The sequence below is a fragment of the Sebastes umbrosus genome, chromosome 18 (assembly GCF_015220745.1).
Source record: "Sebastes umbrosus isolate fSebUmb1 chromosome 18, fSebUmb1.pri, whole genome shotgun sequence".
Classification (NCBI taxonomy): domain Eukaryota; kingdom Metazoa; phylum Chordata; class Actinopteri; order Perciformes; family Sebastidae; genus Sebastes; species Sebastes umbrosus.
Window position 1 is genome coordinate 14208574 of NC_051286.1, and position 23012 is coordinate 14231585.

A 23012-nucleotide genomic window follows, 5' to 3' on the forward strand; every position below is an offset into this window, starting at 1 on the left:
TATCGGTACTTTTTTTTCCATATTCTAGTTGTTGTATATGTAAAAGTCTTCTTGACCTTTGCCCTTCATGAGAAGTTTTTCTTATTGTGTAAAAAAACTCTGAAGTTCCTCTTGGTGACGTTTAGCACCGAGGCATTGTGGATGACTCTTCTGAGATTTCAGGGCTGGGTTGGATGCATTTGCTATCTTAGTGGACAACCAGTTTTTGTTTTGGCATCATCATATGGAGACTCTTAGTCTGAGATGATAAGGTGAGCTCATCATAGGATTTATTGATTAAGTAGTCTCATGTAGTGGTGTTGTAACAGGTTAGGTGACAGGAGTCTCTTTGGTCATTATGATTTGCCTCAAATCAAATCATTTTATGGTCCGTCAAATCCCCAAATTTGTTGATGAATTGAAAAGGTTAGTGGACAGTTTCTTCGGCATAGTCCAGGTCTGATTGTCAGTCATGTATGATGGATTTTAATTTCAGCCTGTATCCTCCAAGATGACGGGCTCATTTTGATCAGGATGTACAAAACCTGCCTTAATTCTAAATTAATGATGGGAAATCATACATAGCACTGGTGACTAACAAATATACCTTGAGCCTTTGTTTTGTCCTACTAGTTACAATTGTGACCAACAAGCAACTTGTTATGTCTAAAGAATATATATAAAACAACAACACTCTTTGAAGTAATAACACAGCTCACTCAACCTCTGTTGTTGAGCTTTGAAAATGCTTTTAGTTGTTTGTTTGGGAAGGATGTGCTCAATTTCTCTGTTGTTGTTGTTTTAGAGTTTGAATGCACTTCTCGGAAGTTGTTTTGAGATAATGTTGTTTTGGATAAAAGCGAGTTCCAAATGAATGACTCCATCCTCTACTCAAAGTGCTCCAAGGACGTAAACAGCTGTGGTCATGTGACCATTGACACCAGCTAAAACTGCTCAAATCGGATTCGTTGATCACAAATAACATATGAACATTGTAGGGCTGCCCCCTCTTAGCCGACAAACTGGTTTTGGTCTTAGTTAACTAAGATTTCTTTAGTCCATTAGTCGTTTTTTTATGCTTGCTTCGAAGCCCAAAAAATGTTTTTATACAGGAGAGCCCTAGATATTACAGCCTACGTCTGTGGGATAGTAAAATGCTTCCTAAAGTCCAAAACCACCTTGCAGACCCAGTATATTACCATCACCAAGTGTGAAATACATGTTAGATTACACCATAACTAATGTAAATCCATCCAATATTTTATTGAATAAAAGCCCAACACAAATTTACAAAATTTATCAGTCAACATAAAAATCATTGATTGCGCACAACGCGCATGTTCATTGTTAAAAATGTACCCATGACAGATGCCTCATTAATTAATCCCTGTCGAAAAACGGAATCGGAATATTTGCAACCACCCACATTCGCATGTAACCCAACCTCAAAAGTATTCCTAAAGAAAAGACGCACGCTGGATGGATCGGCACTGTAATTGGGAAGTGATATTTTGTAAATTGCGAAAGGATAATTCAATTTACCAGTGTGTGAATAAAGGGGGCGCATGACTGAAAGGAAAATTTCCGAATGTGTTTGGATTGCCAACTTTACATTTCCTGTCAACACCTCCACCCGCTGCACTCTGACTTGCATATGTATTTATGAATTGTATCACAGAAGTCAGGTGGTTAAATTACTCATAGCCATATACATACAATGTAATGTTGCAAACTCCTTCCTAAGGACGAGGCTTTTGGTTTCTGGCTACTTTTGATTTATGACAAATTAATGTTCAGGTGTTTCAAAAACAAAACTAGAACGTGCAAGAGCTCATAGAAGTGACCTAATTTATAAATGTATAAGAGAATATTACTCTGACAGCTCACAACCCCCCAAAAATATACCTGTAGAAGCAACTAAGTAGCATTTACAATATGAAAACAAACTAAAGACACGGTTAAATTTAGCTACCAAACATGTATGCAAATTAAGTGACATAACACAGAAGTTCAGTGGTTGCTAATTTTCTTGTCAAAGTAACAACAAACCACTTTTTTCAAATAGCCTTCACTTGATAAAAGGGAACCAAGGATCTAGTTTGCTTGGCATGGCAAAGCATGTGTACATCAACAGAAGGGCAAAAAAGACATTCGCTCATGGCACATCCATTCAAACTGAGCTCAAAATCAAACATCACTGTTCAACTGGTTGAGGGAACAAGCTCTTATTCAGTGAGCTGCAACATTCAAAACAGTGCAGACAGAAAAGTGAAGAACCATGAGATGGACATACCTCCGATGTCTCACAGTGCATTTCTCCCTACAGCGCTTTTCATGTTTCAAACCACTAAATAAGCAGGTGAATCATTGTTTTCAAAAGGACAACCTTGGTACTCTTTTTCTTACAGCCGTGAAAACTAGAATTTGAGCCCCTCAACCCCACTTGCTGTTGTTTGCTGAAGCTAGTCCAAGGATGGTGGATGTTGGGATGTGTTGGCTGACCGGCAGGCAGCTTCCCCCGAGGTAAGGAGCGTCGGGCCGTTCTACTCGATCAGCTTCTTTGCCTTGAAGAAGCGCCGCAAGTAGAAGACCTGCCATGTAGCCAGCCCAATGAGACAGCACATGGAGAATATGCTGAAGTACAGCACGCGTGTGTTGGTGGACTCTGGAGAGTGGCGGAAAATGAGAGATAGTCGTGTTAGTGGTCAGGGATTTATACTTTTTGTTCATAAAATGAACTAACCCAAAAAAACAGACAATTTTTTGACAGTAGGGATGTGGGAAAACAGATCGTGGGACGGCAAGACAGTCAACCATAATTTCTGACGTGCGAGAAATCCATTTGATCGCCTGAAGGCCCGGTCGTTGATCATCGATGAAATTACTCAGGCGTCGTGACGCTTAAACTGCACGTCAAACAACAACCAATCCGGCAGAAATTTAGCCCGATTCTAAAACTAGTTGTGGCGACCAATACGGGGTTCAAATCAGGTTTAATCCATAGTGTCTGCCCGGTTTAAGAAAACAATAAAGCATGCACATTATTAAGTCACTTATGTGTGGTCTAACTGTCTCACTAACTGCATTGTTTTCTTACCATTGGTGTCCCGCATCTCCTCCTCTCTCTTCTTCATGTAAGCAAAGTCATTGACGATGGACTCCGACAGGTCCTCCAGTCGCCTCAGCTCCACCTCAAGAGGCTTCAGTTTCTCCACCTTGGCAATCTGGAGAAACAAAACGGAAGCTACTAAAACCACCGAAAAGTGACGCCTGAGAAGCCGATAGTAGGAAAGATAGAACTACTCTTTAAGCAGTGCCATTATAAACTTTGTCCAGCAGGTGTCACTCTTAGACTGTGTAGTCAAGTCAATTTTATTTGTACCGCCCAGTATCACAAATTTCCCTCAAGGAAGTGTACATGCCTGGTGTGTTTGAACAAACTGTGGTTTTCCATTAACTCCTGTTCCTTTAGGCTGGTGAGAACGAATTTGAGCCTTTTGAACTGGTGTGAACTGAACAGCTGCACCTCCTGAGAAGGTGGAGCACAAACTGGACCAACCACAGGGTTATGTGATATGAATGTGTGACGTGTACAAATTTAACTGGTAAAGTGAACTAATACAAGACTTAATTTGATGGTTATGGCAACCGTTTTTCCTCATTTTTCGGTGCAAGAAGACACTTCTCTTCCTTCACTCTATGTAGCAGTCTTTTGTTATTGTATTTACGAAGGTAGTCCAGTTGACTCACAAGTCACGACTATTTCTGCGTGTGCACGACTTGCTGTCAGCCACAAGAGCAAACTTTTCTGTGTAGTGTTGATAACGCCGTGAATCGGTTACCTGTCAGTCTATGTGATTTATGTTTACAACTTTGACCCTTTCCGTGTGAACCCTAAATGAACAAAAACATCAACAAAACATCGGTCTCTCTTTCGTCTGGACCAAATGAACAAACTAAAGCCTTAAATTGTGAAGCAACAATTGCAGCACCAGACAGGGACATTTTCCCCATTTTGGAACTTGCATAATAGAATCTGCCTGATAAACATCATGCATCTGCCAAGTACATGTTCCCAAACATTGTGTAACAAACGGGCACTCTTTCAGCATATTTACCAATACATCATGTACTGAACAGCGTGGAAATTTAACACACCCATCTTTGTAGGTGAATACCATTTCAGCCCCACCCTCCTGCCTACTAGCACGGGGCAAGCCCACTGGAGCTCTCCTTGAACATCCACCTACACTCCCTCAGTGTAAAAGAACGTCATGTTCGTGCACCATGTGTGGGAAGGGGGGCGATTCTCAGCTAACAGGGCTTTATCACTTCTGTATTTATTATTAGGTGTTGCATGAGGCAGCCACGGTGCCAAGTGCGATGCATTCTCAGAAGGACTACCAAGTAATGGAAGTGATGATGCACAACGATGTGTCCTTATTTAGGAAAATATTGAATGATGTCGAGGCAAAGAACCCCCTTCACTGATTTCCCCATTGTATACACTGGGACACCTTGACGTCATTATCATGTTTTGACAGTGGACAACGGACACTTGGCAATGCCACTAAAGGCCCTGACACACCAAGCCAACGGTCAGCCATTAGCCGGTTTGGGGCCGTCGGCGAGCGTCTGTCGGCCTAGTTTTTGCAGTGGGTCCCGTACAATCGGCTCTAGTCTGCCTGTGTCGGAGGTTTTTCAGCCAATTCAGCATGTTGATTCGGCGGTGGAGCCCATCGGTGAGATAAATCACTCTGATTGGCTGTTCGTCTTAAACGAATCAGTGCACAAGAAGAGAAACGGAAGGGAGGAAAGCAAGCAAAGGAGTAAAGTCAAGAGGAAAAACACAGCTGGCTCTTCTCATTTTTCATCATCTCATCTGATCATTCCAATACACGGATATTTTCACATCGACATGGCCATCTGGAATGATGCTAAGTGGTGAGTGAGAGTGGTGTGAAAATGGTCGGCAAACGCTGCTTTGTTTCATGTACGCATCATAACAACAGCTTGTATATCCGCCGTCCTCAGTCTTCCGGTTTCCCTTTTTGAATGACGATTACATCCTACCACTACCTGCTGGTAGGGAGAGTCGTTTCCTCTCACGCAGGCGCAGGACATACGTGGTAGTCGGCTGCAGTCTTTGCGGCGTGTTTGAGTGCAGCTTTTTGGCCAAGACGCAGGCGACATGAGGCGACGTAACAGTTGGCCTTCGTCGCTGCTAGTTTTTTTATGTCGGTTTGGTGTGTCTGGGCCTTAATACAGCACAAAGCATCCACATTGCTGCCACCAGGAACAAGTGTTTAATGTGGCATGATGAACATAAGGTACCGGAGTAGTATATTCTTGTTTAAACAGCTCAACTTGATTTATTAATCTCATGAAGTAATTGGTTATTTTGATGTTGTGCAACAGTTACAGGGAAAGGATTGTATGTCTCTTGCATCTCTTGAATCTGAACTCATTTTGCTTGATAAAGGGACTTTATCCTGACTAGGGGTCTACTTGCAATTTAACCATGTGGGTCAATCTGCATTTTTTGTGTTTAGTACATTTGGATGCCTTCTAATACTTCCATCAGGCTCAGGGATGCTGGCAAATGTTTAAAATGGAACTGTAGCTTACTGAATTTTCAAACTAGAATAGTGAATATATGTAGAGAAACCTGTGCTGCAAGACCAATGTCCCACATCCACTGACTTAGTCTACAAGCTGCAGACAGTCTGTCTTTATCTGCAGTATCATTCTACAAAAGCAAGCAAACGGTTCAGACTCCAACGCTTACCTCTTCATAGTTTTTGGCCTCCACACCATGCTTCATGTCCAGATTGATCAACTGGTCAGGCACTCTTCCGGTTCCTGATTAAAAAGAGCAGAGATTTAAGCATCATATACAATTAAATGAAACAGAACATTTTAAATTGTTTTCACTCATTGTGCTATCATGTAAACCTAAGAAAGTTCCAGTTCCAAAAAAACTTAATTTACATGCCAACCTAGAAGCTTTTCACTGTTATTTTATTTATGTTTTCTATATTAATCATGATCAGTTTCCAAGTGCTCAAAGTCATAAACAAATAGTATGTGTGTGTTGATACCAGTTGTAGCATACTATTTATGTATATCTGTCAGTGAAAGAATAATGAGGACTTTGACTTCGATGAGAGAAATAAATGATAATGTTGTGCCTGTGAGCTGTGTGGTTCTGGAGGTTAACACACTTACCCATAGGTGATTTGCTCTCAAAGCACACCTCGAACATGTCGTAGTCCTCTGTAGTGAATGCGAACTTTCCTTTTACTGCATCTTCCTTGGAGTAAAGAGTGTGGCTGGAGGAATCTGTGATCTGCAAAGTTAAAGAAAATACAGAAATTAAATATTTTAAGCTCGGACAAAAATTGGAGAAAGGGCCTTAGCATATTCTGCACCCTCAGCCTGGAATTTGCTCCAAAATGACCTGAAAAATCAAGGAGCTAGTATCATTAAATATTTTTAAATCTAAAATGAAGTCTTTAAAAGCAGACTCTATGGCATGCCAATGTTTTTAGCCCCCTTGTTGTACAGCTGACTCCCAGAAAAGTTCCTTTTTGTCCCCCCATTTGTCTTTAGATAGTTCTCTTTTAATGCAAATTTTAGTGCTTTTAGTGTTTGTGAATTGTATTTTATATCTCTATTTGTGTCTGTGTCTGCAACTTTGTGTTCTTGCTGCTGACCGTCTTGTCCAGGTCTCCCTTGGAAAAGAGGTTCTTAATCTCAATGGGACTAACCTGGTTAAATAAAGGTTGAATAAATTTAAAAAAATAAGGTCCACCAACGATATTTATGAATGGAAGAATGCCAGTAATAGGTATATGATATTTCATGGTTAATAACTTAACATTACCTCTTCCAGTAGCCTGACATTAGGTATGGATAGTGTAAAATATAAGTTTAAAATTATAGCTTGTAAATCCCATATTTTAAATTGCTGTTGTTTTCTTAATATTGTTGGAATAATACAGTATAGCCTGCATAATATTTTTGCTGTGCATGAGAGAGGTGCGCCAACCAGCAGTTATGCAACAGCAGCATCCTTGGAAACACACTACCTGAAAAGTGACAAGTCAGTCAGATTAGTTGTAATAAAATTAATTAAATAAAGCTGCATCAGATGATATGTTTTCATATTATTTATCATTTGTTTCTCTTAAATAAAAAAATAAATTATTAACTCATTAATATCATTAAAAACCTGTTTTTATTTGGCAGCTGTTAGAACATCTGTTAGAGATCTTTTATTTGAGGATGTAACGTTCATGGGTTAATAATAATAATAATGTGAGGATAGATGCCATTGCATGATGTAAGAGGACATTTTAAGATCATTAAAATAACAGTATACATACACACAAGCTGTGGTTGACATGTAGTATGTAGGCTAGATGAGGTGGCTAACGTGCTAACGTCAGTAGCTGAATGGCAAGGCCTATGGAAGGAGGATGGGACAAGCATCATCAATACGTCATAACTCGGGGGTACCACATATGCGCAGTAAGATCTGCCCTGCACTCGCCGAAATTGAGCCAATCAAAATGCACGACCGCAGCTTCAGTCACACTGCGCATGCGTCATACCCTTCACTCCGTGACCCATGTCCCAGCCTCCTTCTATAGACCTTGCAGAATGGCCGGTTCCTGTAAGACTGACGTGTAACAGCAGCAGAGCCGAGCCACAGTGACAGTGACGGCATCATTTATAACACACACACACTACTTGTGACATAAACACACTCATAAAAAAAGCACAAATAGGTGATAAATGAGCGTTCATTGCTGTCAGAGTGATTTGATTTAATGTCTTTAACTGCATTCTTAACGATAATGTTAGAAAGCAGTGACGTTAGCTAGCTAATTAGCAATGAAAACCAGGAAGACGTGTATTTCGGGGCCTAGTTAGCTCCAATGCTAACAACAGTTGGTAGCAGTTAACAGTTGTCCACCGACCGTTGGGTCTATTTGAACACCAACGGTAGGTTTTCAAATGTAACGGCTAGTACGTATTTAAACGTAGCCGTTAACAGACGTTACCAGCTGGTGACCGTTAACAGTAGCTAGCAGTCCGGTCCGGTCTCTCTGTGTTTCTCACCTTCAGATTAGTTTTGGTGCTCGCCTGCTCGGTTATTTCATACTCCCCCGTTACCAGGACGTCTTTGTGGATTTCCTCTCGTAAACACTTTCTGGAGTTGACCGGTAAAAAGAAAGAAATGGAGAATACCGATTCAATAAGAACCGGTAACAACAGTAGCGCTGTGAGTCGAGCCATGGCTGCTAACCCTCCTCAAACCGACACGACCGACCAGCCCCGTGAACAGCCAGCCAACCAGTTTAACACCGAGCCACAGCTCACACAACCGGCCTGACTGAGAGCCTCCAGCGCCGCCGCTGACCTGGAGGGAGAACTACAACTACCGACTACCGACTCTTCTTCTAGCAATGAATGAGGTTATTGTGAGTTCAACCGGTCCAACCGGTGTGTGCACGGTCCTATACATCTGTTTGGTGTCTGGACAGTTGCTCACTTTGCCTGGTTATTAGTGGAAAAATATAGAGAGTCATAGTGATGCCACTTCTTTACTTTTGTCAACCACATCTCACTGTCTTTATCAGCAAATACCAGGTGGTTCAGGTGTCATCACATGATGTTACATAAAAACAAATGGTCTTATAAACTGGGGGGGGAAAAAGTATTTCTCTGTTGTTACAATGCTAATTGGCATTGTATTTTATATCGATTGAAAGCCTGTTTATTTACCTTCACAATGACGTCCAACTTGTAAGGATCATGCATTTGTGGGATGAGCATCACAGCTGATTATGTGGGTAGCGCCCAAGAAAAATTTGCCAAAATTATCTGCCAATGGTAAACAGTGTATTCTCCTGTTGGTGTTGACTCTTGTTTTGAGTTGTTTGGTGGATTGAATGATTGAACTCTCTATCAGTAACGAGGAACAAACAAGACATATTGGCTATTTTACACTTTATTCATTTAAAACACCGTCAGGAGCCTTAGTAGTGGTGGAAGATCCATACGCAGCCACAACAGCCTGGCACCTCCTCCTCATGCTGGTCACCAACCTGGTCACACGTTGCTGTGGGATGGCGTTCCATTCCTCAACCAGGATTCATTGCAGGTCAGCCAGCGTGGTTGTGTTGTTCACTCTAACACGTACAGCACGCCCAAGCTGATCCTACAAGTGTTCAATTGGGTTGAGGTCTGGACTCTTGGCAGGCCGTTCCATTCTCTCTACTCCCACATTGTGGAGGTAGTCTGTGATAACCCTGGCTCAGTGGGGGGCGAGCATTGTCATCTTGGGGGATGAAGTTAGGTCCCAGATTGTGGAGATATGGGATCGCCACTGGCTGCAGAATCTCATCCCGATATCTCACTGCATTGAGATGGCCTTCAATGATGACAATCCTTGTTTTGCCAGTGACATCATTGAGGGAACACACAACCACGCTGGTTGACCTGCAGCGAATCCTGTAGACAGTACACTAGAAATATCAACCTTCATATGTACAAATATGTCTCACCACCATGTGCAGTCAAACAGCACACCGTACAAAAGGCCCAGCGATGCTATGGAACAACACATAGTGTTGGGCTTGAAATTATACAAGCAGATCATTTTACAAAACAACCTAACTACTAACACAAAACTCCTTTGAGACAACCAGAGGTTTTGAGAATATTCCAGTGGGGCCCTTACATAGACGACAGTACATTTGTGACCTGGGGCCCCCTAGTGGGTCAAAATGGCCATATTCCTGAGACTAATAATGAAAGTGTAGGAAGACATGTACTAACATGTAAAGCCAAGGTAATAAAAACCACAGTAGACTGATCAGGGGCTCCACTTATTTTACAGAATAGATAATAATAGCAATCTTAGATGGGAGTTTTTGGGACAAAATGTTTTTAATTAATAGACAAATAGCCCTTTGCAGGTCATTGACACCAGTCAGGGTCAGGTCTGTTGTGGTACTCAACATGAGACAAAGTCCAAGTTGGTCTCTGCCATGAGAATAAAAGTGTGACCTTGTTTCATACCATGTAAACTCTCTCGGACAGCAGACACATGCTTTAGCTAAATGAGCAAGGATTGATATACTTCTATCATTGTACATACTTTAAACCTGCTCCCATAGAAAGATATTAATACTGCAGAAATCATCTATTTTCATTTTGTTGTGCCAACTGTTTGAGATTAGCTTATCGATATGTAAAGATTTCCACTTCTCAAAGATGTCTTTAATATTACAGTAATTGCATAATATTCCATCCAGTATGTGATAACGGTGTGATGTCCGGGTTATGAAACAGACCTATCATGCTCAGTGTTGGCTGGGGTATTTTGGAAAAATCCCAAAAGCTATTATTTTTCTGTCAGCAACTCAGGGATTACCCAATTACATACGACGGAGCTGTCCAGTTTCCAGGGAAACATCCTTGTTACGGATCCCACGAGACGAGACGAGGACACGCTTCTGTGTGGGGAATCTGGCACTAAGTGAACAGTAATTATTGGATGGAGAAATCCCTTCAGCGTTGTAACTGAGTGCGTCAAATATAAGCTAAGAATAGCATGTCACACACTCCTCCATGCTACAGAGCTTTTAAATGAAATTCACAAAACTTTCATATAACTGTGACTAAAATACATTTTTACATCATTTAAAGCTGCAGTGGGTAGAAATTAAGCAAATATGACTAAAAAAACGTTATTTTTATAAAATGGTCACGATATCCTGACAGAAGTGCATGAAACAGGTAATCTGAAAAAAAAAATCATGTGCCTCTGTGTCCTCTGGTGCTTCAAAATGGCATCTGCAAGACTTCACAGACCAGAGGAAAACAACCAATCAGAGCAGAGCTGGAGACTGCCGTCTCTGAGCAGCTGTCAATCACTCGCGAGCTCCGATCAAACGGTCAAACTAGGCAGCGCTGATCAAATATGAATCAATATTCTGTTACTGTAATGTCTATTTCTCGCCTCAAATGTTTTCAGAAACATCTTGTAGTGTACTGTTTAGCTGTAAAATGAGAAAGTTTGTGACCCGGCCGCCATGTTGAGATCAATTGCGGAAATACCAAGCACCGCCCACCAGCCGGAGCAACAGCCAATAGGAACGCTCAATAGGAACGCTCTCTCTCTGAAATGACCTGTGATTGGCCAAAGTCTTCCGTCATAGGCTAGATTTTTTAAAGCCTGAAAACAGAGCCATTAGGAGGTGAAGAAGTCTAGTTTTCTCTCAGAACACTTGAATTACAATATGCTGAAAGGTTATTATGGATTTTTTGCCCCAATGATGCCCAAAACATTCTGCCTATTGCAGGTTTAAACCTTTCTTTAGCCACTTGGAAAGGTACTTCAATAATCTTACTACTGATTGACTCACCTTTTTATATCACCTCTGGTTACTGATTCAGCATTGCATGTCATTATAAAAGTTACAGAGTGTAACACCTCCTTCAATCAGCACACATGCTGCTGACGCAAGAGTCTACACACCCTTCAATCAATTGCAGTCATTCTGAGTCGTGCTTGTTATCACATTTAGATACTGAATATACAAACAAAAATCAGACCATATACGCTGATAAGAGCACAGAACCCAGACTGAGTTCAAACCTAGATTTGATTTGTCATACACTACCACTGATGACCACACAGCCTGCCATTCCTTGTCTCAGATGGACTCACCGTTGACGGTATAAAGCAAAGAAAGGAACATGTCACAATATGTTAAAATTGTAAATTGGTGTCATGGTAAATGCCCTACTGCTGTCACTGAGACAGATTTTCAGCCATAGGGGGAAGACACTGAAGTATTCATGTTTTTTTTAAAGCTTTCGCATCATCTCTCGACAAAAGGAAGGTATCAGGGGATGTATTTCTGTGAAGATAGAGCCAAACTGAGCTCTTGTCGTCGTGGCACGGAGGCAAACTTGGCTGTTTCATCATCGCTGTGCTCACAATTACACCGAGGCAGGGATCTCTGTCTGTCTCCCTCCCTGCTATCCTCATATGCTCATCATTTTCTCCTTCACTCCTCCTCCCCTCGCCTCGCTCTCACTTCCCTCCTCTCTTTCTATCAGGCTTACGCTGCCTGGTTCCTCCCCTGGGTTGCAGCACCGACGCAGGTTGGCGTCATAGTGGTCTAATTTTACTGCTGTTGATGCTGATGTTAAAAGAAGCAATAGGCACCTGCTATTTCTGCCGCTACCCCTTCTCCCTGGGGCCGGCTAAGAGGTATTAATAGACAGAGTTATTAGGCGCTGCATGGTCGCACATAGAGGCTTTATTGAGGTAAAAGAGGCTCTGCTTAAGTGCAAAGGAAAACAGATAGGTTATACAACAGCACAGCAAAACAAGAGGCTTTGTAAAAACACATTTGTGTGTTCTGCAAGCAAGAATCAAGGAAGTGGCATTGCACTTCTGCAATTTTAGGTCTCTAAACTATATCAAGAATTTGAACCTTTATTTGTTTGATGTTGTACTTTGGAAGAGCGGGCCTGTATCCATACAGGAAGCAGAGTAACAACTGCTGATTTCTTGGCTGTGTGTTGCACAAAAGGGTGTGTCCACACAAACGTCAGAGTAAGTTTGTTAATGTTCAACTGTAGTCTTCCACCCGGCGTGTCCCGGGCACGCACACACAACGCATTTCCTGTGTAGAGCCATTTAGCAATCCACCCTCTGATGATTCTTTACATGGCGAAATATTGATTAAAGGTGAAATGAGGTAGTGGGAAGGGAGCGGTGGGAACGGTTTGATGACAAACTGTGTATAACAATGAACTGATATTAATGGATCATCTTGATATGATAATGGAAAACTTCATCAGGCAGTGTGATTAATCAAATTTAGTCACACTATGATCACTCACCTATTTCATTTGAAATTAAATGAATCATTGACCATTGTGTTAGTGCGGAATTAACTGTCTTCATGTTTATAAATTGGCGTTCTTTCTTCTTTCTTTCTGTTTAGGAAAGGTGGATTGCATTGTTGCGTAACTCCCAGCTTTAAAGGAACAGTGTGTAACATTTCACGGGATCTATTAGCAGAAATGGAATATAATATTCATAACTATGTTTTCATTAGTGTATAATCACCTGAAACCAAGAATCGTGTTTTCGTTAGCTTAGAATGAGCCCTTCATATCTACATAGGGAGCGGGTCCTCTTCACAGAGTCGGCCATGTTGCTCTGCTATGTTTCTCCAGTAGCCCAGAACGGACAAACCAAACACTGGCTCTAGAGAGAGCCTTTCGCGTTTTTACGTTACCTGAAGGCCACCTTAGTTCTACGATATGCTTGTGAAACTGTGTTAACCTGAGCCGCAGAGTGCAAAACCGTGGTACCACCAGCCGCGATCTGACTTACGTTGCTCCTAAATTAGTGTTATTATGGTAAGGATGGACTCTGAGCGAGGCGAACGGCGTTACCGCAGTTTTGCACTCGGCTGCTAATGTTACCGCAGTCTTGGAAAGGGAGGAGTGAGCGGAGGGCAGTCGGTTGCAATTTGCAACCACACCAGTAGATGTCACCGGATCCTACACACTGTACCTTTAAGAGTACTTTACATAGACCTGGACCATGAAGATATGAGATGAAATAAAGCACCCAAATGCTCTAAATTTAATGTAGAAAAATGAAGACTTAAGACACTAATACTTCAGTATCTTCATCTTAAGTCAGTTGTATGTTTCTGGGGAAACAACACATAGGCTACCTACAGTGGGTCTATATCGCTTTGTGTTTGCCCACAGACCATCAGTGTTACTTCATTAACAACTGATGAAAAAAAAGATAATATGCTAAACCACTGGTGAATTAAGTTTCTAGATCATCAACTTCCAAATTAGGTATTTACATGTGATTCATCATGGCACATTAGTATTAATTATGGACTAAGCTGGTGGGAATGAAGAGTTAGAACAGGCTGTATAAAACACCACTTAGCACACAGCCACTTTACACCATCATGTCCAGCTGTCTGCAGTCCATTTGCAAAAAAAACCCACAGCTAAAGAAGGTTAAGTCCAAACTGCTGTCTCTCTCTGTGCCTCTGTTATAAATTATTTCTGAGGACTCTTTTTCTTGCATTGTGCTGTAACTCACATGTGCGTCTTTGGACTGTGGGAGGTGATATTTTGTCCGAGAGAACAGAATAGATAGACGTAGATGGTGGTTGAAACGTTGCTTTCGGATCCTCTTGTCTTGTATAACCATAATGTGCGTGTGTGTGTGTGCAGCGGTTGTCTTGCAAACGAGCTGTACGAAAAACATAGGCTATCGTGTTGATTAGGGAAGAAATGCATCACGTTTTGTTCCCTCTTTCATATATTCCAATGAGTAAATCTGATTTATCTGTAGAGAAAACCCAGAGACTAATAGTTAAATGTGCGTGTTTTAGTGGAAAAAGCCCGTCTGCAGTCTGCTGGCAAACAGCAGCAGCGAGTCTTCGCAGCGTTCTAGATTTGGGCACGGAAGTACGACGTCATCGCGCTATGCTTGCAAATTTAAAAAAATGGAAAGAACGCACTGACGTAGGAGCCCTGACGTATAGTTAACCTTGGCAACAGACGGAACAATAAATAGAGCCAGTGGAGAGGCAGGGAAAATACTGCTATCCCTTATGGAGGCTAATTTTAGATATTATTTTAATTGTCTATTGAATATCACTGCTATCCTGTGAGAATGTCTACATATGTGTAAGAAGGAGTGCCACAGATTCAACCAGACAGATAATGAATTTAAATATCACTATCTTTTATTTACATATTTAACAAACAACATTCGTCTTTTACTCTCTGCGTAAAAAAATAAATTTAAAATTTCATAAATTAAAACCACTATTGTTTTCACAGAAAACTTCATACCAAAATAGACCACTCAGACCATCATGGTTAAGACAAAGCACGTCAGTTTTTTTAAAGTTTTTCACATACAGTTTCACAATTACTCTCACTTTCCATCAACCAGAAAACAAACTAATAACTATTGCTCTGAACACACATCAATACTACAACAAGTTTTTTGTTATCTAGCACCATAAAATCATATATGAACTCATAAAATGACTAGGTGGTATTAAGTTGAAACATGCGTTTTTAACTTGCTACATCGGTGTAATAGGCAAGTATAGATTAAAGGCAAATGAAATTATAACTAATTTGCTTCCTGGTAAAAGTCCATTCCATAGCCCTGTGATCTGCACATCTCATATGTCAAGAAAATGTGCTTAATAGGAAGTATTATTGTTTTTGGAAGAGTCTTTAAAGGGCCAGCAGGGTTGGGGAGCTGAGGGAATCAGAGGACTGGTCGTTGCTGTTGCTTCCTCTCCTGTGGGCGACGCCACAAGTGGGGAAGGTCTCTGCCTCTGGGAAGGTAAACACAAAAGAAGACGTGTAGGTGGTGCCGGACGGTGTGCAGGTCACCACGGGCGTGCACAGGGACTCAAAGTCATTGTTATTGGCTGCGGCGTGAAGGGGCTCCCAGTCCTGAGTTGTGTAGAGGGAGTTGGACAGGTCAACCTCTGGGACCGACCGCGCCGTCTCCATCTCGGTCTTCGCCAGCAGATCCAGAGACTCCTCCAGGACGGAGGAGTCCAGGTCTGTCATCTTGACCGCGCTGCTGGAGATGGTGGCGGTGGAGAGGACGGAGCTGCTGCTGCTGCTGGAGAAGAGGGAGTTGGAGGTTGAGGTGAAGGTTGGCTGGCTGGAAGTGATAGTGGTTGAAGTCTGCGGCTGGGAGGACACGGCGATGGAGAGGAGGGGGTGGACATTAGACATGGTGACCATTGAAAAGTCAGTGTCCAGGTCTGAGGGGATCTTGCAGATGGGCTGATGGGCGGCCAGAATGAACTCAAGCCTTTCCTTCTCCTTCATGAGATTAGCAATATCATTCTGCAGGCTGGACTTCTCATCCTCTAGCTCATCAGTTTCCTGCGAGAGAGAAACAGAGGAAGTGGCATTAGCTTGGCTGTTCTGGATTATAACACTTGCTATTAGCTGTGGTGAGAAACACATTTTGAGGAATGATGGTAAATCATACTTACAGCTTGAAGAGTGTCTGTAAGCTCTCTCCTCCTGTTGCGGCATTTTGCTGCTGCCTGCTTATTTCTCTCTCTGCGAATTTTTTTCTTCTCTACCTCCTCTGGTGTCTCCTGCACATATAACAACAAGAAAAAAGTTAAGACTCCAGCTCTATGATAATGAATACATGGTAAACATGGAAGTTACTTATGCAACAGTATACCACAAGTCAAATAATGGTCAAATAATAATCACCTGTTCCATTCTGCCCCTCTTGGAAGATGTGGCCCTGGATGCGGACCTCATGCCGGGTCTGGTGTATGCAGGGCTGGGGCTGGAGCTGTAGGGGGGTGCTCTGTGAGAAGGGGCCACTGAGGAGATCAAAGGCTGGACCATCCACTGCAGATCAGGGCTTGTCGAAATAGCTGTGACAGTGGGTATGAAGGAGGCACTTGATGCTGTCAGGTCAGTGAAATCCTGTGGACAATGAAGCAAAGAGGATCATGAGTACATTTACTTTCAGGAGGGGGATGCAGCATTTGCAGGATGAGTCTATAAAAAGCCAGCTGGTTTAAAAATATCCCTTATGATGTCAACTATGACGTTACACTCTCTCTCTATGGGGTTTCCAGGTGGATGAATGAATGAAGCCTTGAACTGTGCAGCAGCAGGTCAACAGGCAAGCTTAAATTTATTATTTTAAACCTTATGTTTAAGCTTTATGGGAATAATTTAGTGACTTTTAACTTTTTTAAGTTGCATGCAAACAAATACTTTTAAATAGCCTACAATGTAATGATAATATTTGACTGGACATACCTGAGACTGGGGAGACCCCATGCTGGAGTAAGATCCCGCTGGTGATGGGTAGTAGGATGGGGAAGCGGTGCTGCAGCGGGAGGAGGAATCGCACTCCGTGTTGAAAGCGGTAAACATCATCTTTATCCCAAAAAAACAAGTATGGAGATCCAAATGTGAACTTGAGATGAGGAACTCCTTTTTGTAGGTTTGGGAGAAACTCTTAAACTGCTGCTCCCGATATGTTTGCTCTTGTCGTTGATCTGCTACTGAAAGTTTGACTGCCAACTCTGAGAGCTCGAAGCCTTTTTATAGCCTGAGCGAGAGGACCGGCGGAATGACGTCGATAAAGGGGAGTGCTCTTTACCCGACACCCCGAGGAAGAAAACATCAAAACACTCACATAACAACGCAGCAATAACGCAAAATATTGCTAATACAACGTTTTAATACACTAAAACGTATAAACGCAACGTCAGTTTCTCCTGTTTAAAGTTGAAAAGTTACATTTTAGAAATATATTTTAAAGATTCACCCTTCGAGAAATGGAATATTCCAGAAACGGGATCCCCTCTACGTCATTTTCCTAATATGGTGCATCCTGTAAAAGGGGCGGGACTTGCTGGGAAACCTCACCATCACCATCTGAGATTGGCCGACAGCGACATGACGTTATGTAAGACAACAAACACAGCGGCTGTTGTGAAAACTGAACAAAGTAGGAGAATGGTCAGCTAAAGTACATCCTACACAGCAAAAGTACAGCAAAGATACATTTTGAACATGCAGATTTTGTCTGTTCTGAACTGAGAGTATCAAACAAACACACTGTTGGTGCATTTTTAACACTGTCAATTTGAATAGGCTACTTATTAAAATGTTATTATATAGGCCTATATCAATATGAACATATGATTACAGCAATTTGTTTTTTTTTTTTACCTTTACTAAGATAGCCTTTAATGCATTTTATAGCTCACTGACAGAGACATAACTTTAAGGAAAACCAAAATAAATTCACAATTTCATTAATAAGTTGTTATTGGAGAAACTCTTGCAAGATCAATCAGGTACAGTGCTATTGTGTTAGACGTTTGTCAGCATCAAAGATTCAACTACTCGTACAATATGAGCAGTGAAATACAGGGTGGCTACTCACAAATTGTCTTTCCTCTATCAGGCTATACCTCCACCAGTCTGAATGACACTGACTCAAGATTCAAGCCCTTTATTGTCATTGTGTAGCACAGTGAAATTAGATTGTGACAATCCCATAGGTGCTAATGAAAAGATAATACAATAAAAAAAGAGATAGTGCAATATAAATATACAAAATATTAAAGATAATACAATATAAAATATAAAAATACAATATATATATTGATGAGATGACAGTTTTGCCATCCATCCTATCAGAGTACTGCAATGTCATCAACGTGTGAAGGGTTGACATACTATCGCGGTATCCATGTCACACTGACAGGCTGTAGTAGCTCAAAGCCCCATGACTAACACATTCTACTTAAAAATGCTGACTATAGGATTTCGTCTACCAGCTCCTCTTAAATAATTTCCTCCCCTGTTCAAACAGGAACTCTCAGAATGCAAAGCTGAAAGAGCTGATTTCGAATCTATGAAAAGAGTCGAACCTCTGCAAAGCAAGCTTTGAATCTTTGAAGACGCAGATCTGTAACATTGAAAACATGCTGCGAACATTGTAATAATGCAGCAGTTACTTCAGATCTCTGATTTTCAGTTTGAAAAAAAAACATGAACTACTTTCAACCTTTCAAATCTTAATTGAAATGCTCTGATTTGTGACGATAGGGGTTGAATCTAACTCCAATAGCTGATGGTAAAAAGCCTTTTCTTTGTAACTCTATGACTCTCTTTAGCTAATCTGAGTTGCAAAGAAATGTGTTAATGGGAATGGGATAAAGAAATGTGTGTAATTGGTATGAAATTCAAAACTTTGTAAACGTATGCCAGGAACACCATAAAGACATGTCAGAGCAGAGGCGATTTGTGTGTATTGTGCACTCCTTTCAACCTTTCAAATCTTAATTGAAATGCTCTGCTGTGTGATGATAGGGGTTGAATCTAACTCCAATAGAAGACGTGTTTTTTATACTACTGTGCAAAAAACTGACGGTTGGCTGGAAAAGCCTTTTCTCTGTAACTCTATGACTCTCTTTAGCTAATATGAGTTGCGAAGAAATGTGTTAATGGGAATGGGATAAAGAAATGTGTTAATGGGAATTGAATAAAAAAATGGGTTATGGGAATGGGATAAAGAAATGTGCATAATTGGAAATTCAAAACTCTATGTAAACGTACGCAAGGAACACAATAAAGACATGTCAGAGCAGAGGTCTGCACGTGTATTGTTGCCCGTAGGCAGTGCTTGTACCTTTTGTGTGCAATCCATGCCAGGGCGTGTTCAGTTGCAGAGCAAGCTTACAACTGGTTTGTTATGTGTACTTTTCCACGACAGCTGAGGTAGAGGGAATCCTCATGAGTTACATAAGGAGCTGCATCAATCACTTAATTACAGCTTCAGACTTTGTATTCAAATTAAATGTTTAACTTAATTGATTTTATGCTTGGCAACATATTTTCATTCCTATGATGTTCAGTTAACTAGCCCTTAGAGAAGTAGGTCTATAGCACAGGAGTCCAAGACCCGAGTTCAGTTTTAGTAGTGTCAACAACATCTTGCTGGTAGTTTTTTGTTGACTTTGCATATATAGAAAGTTATGAATGGGCAGAGAACATAACATCTGGCCACAATAGTCATTCATACTCTCACAATAGTTGCATTAAAGTGCCATTTCTCCTAAATGAATGTTTAAAAAACTATCTTAATAAAAGTTTTCCCCTTTTCCTTTGCATTCCAAAGGGTCCTTTAGGGAAAGATAAGATAAGATAAGATAAGATAAGATATTCCTTTATTAGTCCCGTAGTGAGGAAATTTGCAGTGTACAGCAGCAAAGGGGATAGTGCAAAAAAACAAGATGCATCAGCTAACACAGTAAAAAAAACCTAAACAAAGTGAAACAAAATACCATTTAAATAGAAGGAAGTATAAAAATAGGAGCAGTGTATATATATATAGAAATATATATATAGAAATAAATATATATAGTATAGTAGTATATATATATACTATATATATATTTATAGAAATATATATAGAAAGCCCCTCTTTATTAAACAGTGTATGCTACAGGCTGTCTGTTGTTAAACATAAAGTAGGTATTGTAAGCGTTAAAAGTGCTGATAACAGTGTTATTGTGTCAAAGTTCATGAGTGTAGGCTAAGGCAGTTATGTTCTTTTTCCCGCGCTCATGTTATGTTCAACATTCCTGGTTGTCATAGCAACGCTCCACCCCTTCGCGTCAGTGACGTCTTCGCGTTTTGCATAGCAACAACGATCGTTTGTGTTGTGGCGACGGCTCACTCAACAAGGAAATCAAAAACCGGTCTCTTAAGCCGTCGTCTGTGGTGAGTTACCATACGACACGTCATGACGTTTCTGGTTTCAGGAAACGTCGTCAGAGTGAGAGGTCTCGTCTGTGTCGAGGCTCTCAGACAGACGAGCGCTCTCTCTCTCTGTGGTGTCTGCGGATTGAAACAGGACACCCAGCGACCAGTCTACCTTGGGGGATTGTTTGACTACTTTGTTTGACTGGTTGGCAAGAGCAGCAGCTTCCAAAGCAATGCTGACTATTTGTTTATAACATTTTTTTTTTTTTGTTCCAGAAGATTAGATGAAATAAAAGATGGGTTAACAATTAGCATTTAGGTGACTTGGTGTACATAATAATTGAATTAGCCTGACAATAACAATAACAATAACAATAACAATACTCATCATAATAAAAATACTAGGTCTATCATTTAGCTTGCAGCAGATGAGGGTTAATGGATGAGATATTATTCACAAAATTAACATTTTGGGTAAAGCATTTTGAAATGTAATATAATTTAATGTGAGTAACACCAGCACTCTAAATTGCCCTATATAGGCCTACTGTTTATTATTTGAATATTTATTTATTTTCAATTGCCCTAAGCCTTCTCTTTATTTATTTATTAATTTGTATAATTTTTTATTATTTTCAATTGCCCTAAGCCTACTATTTATTTGTTTATATTTATTATTTTTTTTATTTTCAATTGCCCTAAGCCTACTGTTTGTTTGTTTTTATTTTGTATTATTCTTTTTATTTTCAATTGCCCTGAACCTACTGTTTATGTATTTATTTGTATTTTATAACGGATCTGTAAAACAGAAATATCTGTGCCATTTGATTATAACCTAAGTTCCATTACCTAGCAGCAGCAGCAGCAGCAGTGGTGTTATTCACAGCAGCACGGTTAATTATCTATTTTCCTAATTTACATGAACTTTGAACAGCTGATGTCACCGAGTCTAAAAATAGCCTCCGCACGGTCTGTGCACTCTCACGCTCAAGTTGCTTTGATGAAAACAAGTCTTTGAGCTATGTAGTGAGGGGTGTCTGCTCTCTGCACTTATTATGCCCGACCTTTGAACTCCTGCTCCTGGTCTTGAGCCGCAGCGGCGACTGAATGGGTTCAAGCCGACCACCTAATGATGTGCCGGTAAATGAGTCCAAAGGGAGGCTGTGACTGCCGGGAAGCAGCCTGGGAGCCCCCCCCCCCCCCCCCCCCCCTCTTCTATTCAAGAACTATCCCTTTCACTTCACTGAATCTGTGAGGTCATCTGACACCCTAAATGTATATCCAGCCTTTACAATATCTTTTCTTATAGGAGCTGAATAGGCTGTGCGGGAATAACGAGTATGCCAATAAATTGCATCAATTAGATCTCTGTGGAAGTGGAAGAACAGAAACAATAGATGATCATCGTGAGGAAACCAGCCACCAAATGAATAAATAATAGCCTACTTTTAGGCTCCTCTACAATAAACCAATGTTACTATAAGATTTTAAAATTTAAATTTACAGAACAATATATATCTATATATCTATGTCTCTCTCTCTCTCTCTCTCTCTCTCTCTATATATATATATATATAGATAAAGATATATCTATATCTATATTTATCTATCTATTTATCTATCTATCTATCTATCTATCTATCTATCTATCTATCTATCTATCTATATATATTTATATCTCTATCTCTATCTCTATCTATCTATCTCTATCTATATCTATCTATCTATCTATCTATCTATCTATATATGTATATCTATATATATCTATATATCTATCTATATCTATACATTTATATCTATCTATCTATCTATATATAGAGAGATATTTATATCTATATCTATCTATCTATCTATCTATCTATCTATCTATCTATATCTATATCTATATCTATATCTATCTATCTATCTTCATCTTATCTATCTTTTATCTATCTTCATCTTATCTATCTTTTATCTAAGCGTCCTTGGGTTTCTGAAAGGCGCTATATAAGTCCAATTTATTATTATTATTATTATCTATCTATATTTATATCTATATCTATATTTATATAGATATAGATATAGATATATATATACTGTATATATACATATATATGTGTGTATAAAGAAGCAGCCTACATGCTATTCTTGTGGTCAGTATAGAGGTGGGTCAAGTGCATGGGTTCGCCCTCGTCTTTCTTGTCCTAAAAGTAGCACAATGACGCCGTTATCAGGTACAATGCATGACGATCAGCGCATGTTTCACTTTCTTTTGTGACTGTGAGTGAGTGGGCCATACACACGCACACACACACACACACACGCACACACACACGTCGGTCCGTCTGCGCGCTCCCGCCCCTCTCCGTGCGCCATCCATGCACAGCGCGCCCCCGTCTCACCGGAAACACCATATAAGGTTCGGTCGGTCCATTCGGCGATTGGCTGCTTTACTACAGCGACAATTCTGTTGCTGGAGCTGCTATTCATATGCAGAGACAGGTGGGAAAAAAAGGCAGGCAGTGTGATGTATTATAAATGGATGACACTTTATTTAGCAGCTCATAAATATAAGCAGCCGGTGTGCTGGAAGCTGTGTGCGTTAATTAAATCATACTCGGTTTCACAATATTGGTCCAAATGATGAAAGTTGGGTCTGTTTTATTGCCTTGTATAGCATGAAT

The 23012-nt window shown here is 40.6% G+C and overlaps 2 protein-coding genes across 2 annotated transcripts; both read right to left on the reverse strand.

Annotated features, from left to right (window-relative positions):
* Positions 1–1218: 1218 nt before the first annotated feature.
* Positions 1219–8394, reverse strand: tmed10 (transmembrane p24 trafficking protein 10). Its single transcript, XM_037750483.1, has 5 exons — positions 8107–8394; positions 6208–6328; positions 5768–5841; positions 3077–3203; positions 1219–2644 (listed from the first exon to the last, which is right to left on the reverse strand). Exons 1-5 carry the CDS (start codon positions 8281–8283, stop codon positions 2523–2525), a joined length of 621 nt encoding a protein of 206 aa, XP_037606411.1. The 5' UTR covers positions 8284–8394; the 3' UTR covers positions 1219–2522.
* Positions 8395–14767: 6373 nt separating this feature from the next.
* Positions 14768–17143, reverse strand: fosab (v-fos FBJ murine osteosarcoma viral oncogene homolog Ab). Its single transcript, XM_037751395.1, has 4 exons — positions 16885–17143; positions 16321–16542; positions 16089–16196; positions 14768–15975 (listed from the first exon to the last, which is right to left on the reverse strand). The coding sequence occupies exons 1-4, from the start codon at positions 17002–17004 to the stop codon at positions 15307–15309; spliced, it is 1119 nt and encodes a 372-aa protein (XP_037607323.1). The 5' UTR covers positions 17005–17143; the 3' UTR covers positions 14768–15306.
* Between the last annotated feature and the right edge of the window lie 5869 nt (positions 17144–23012).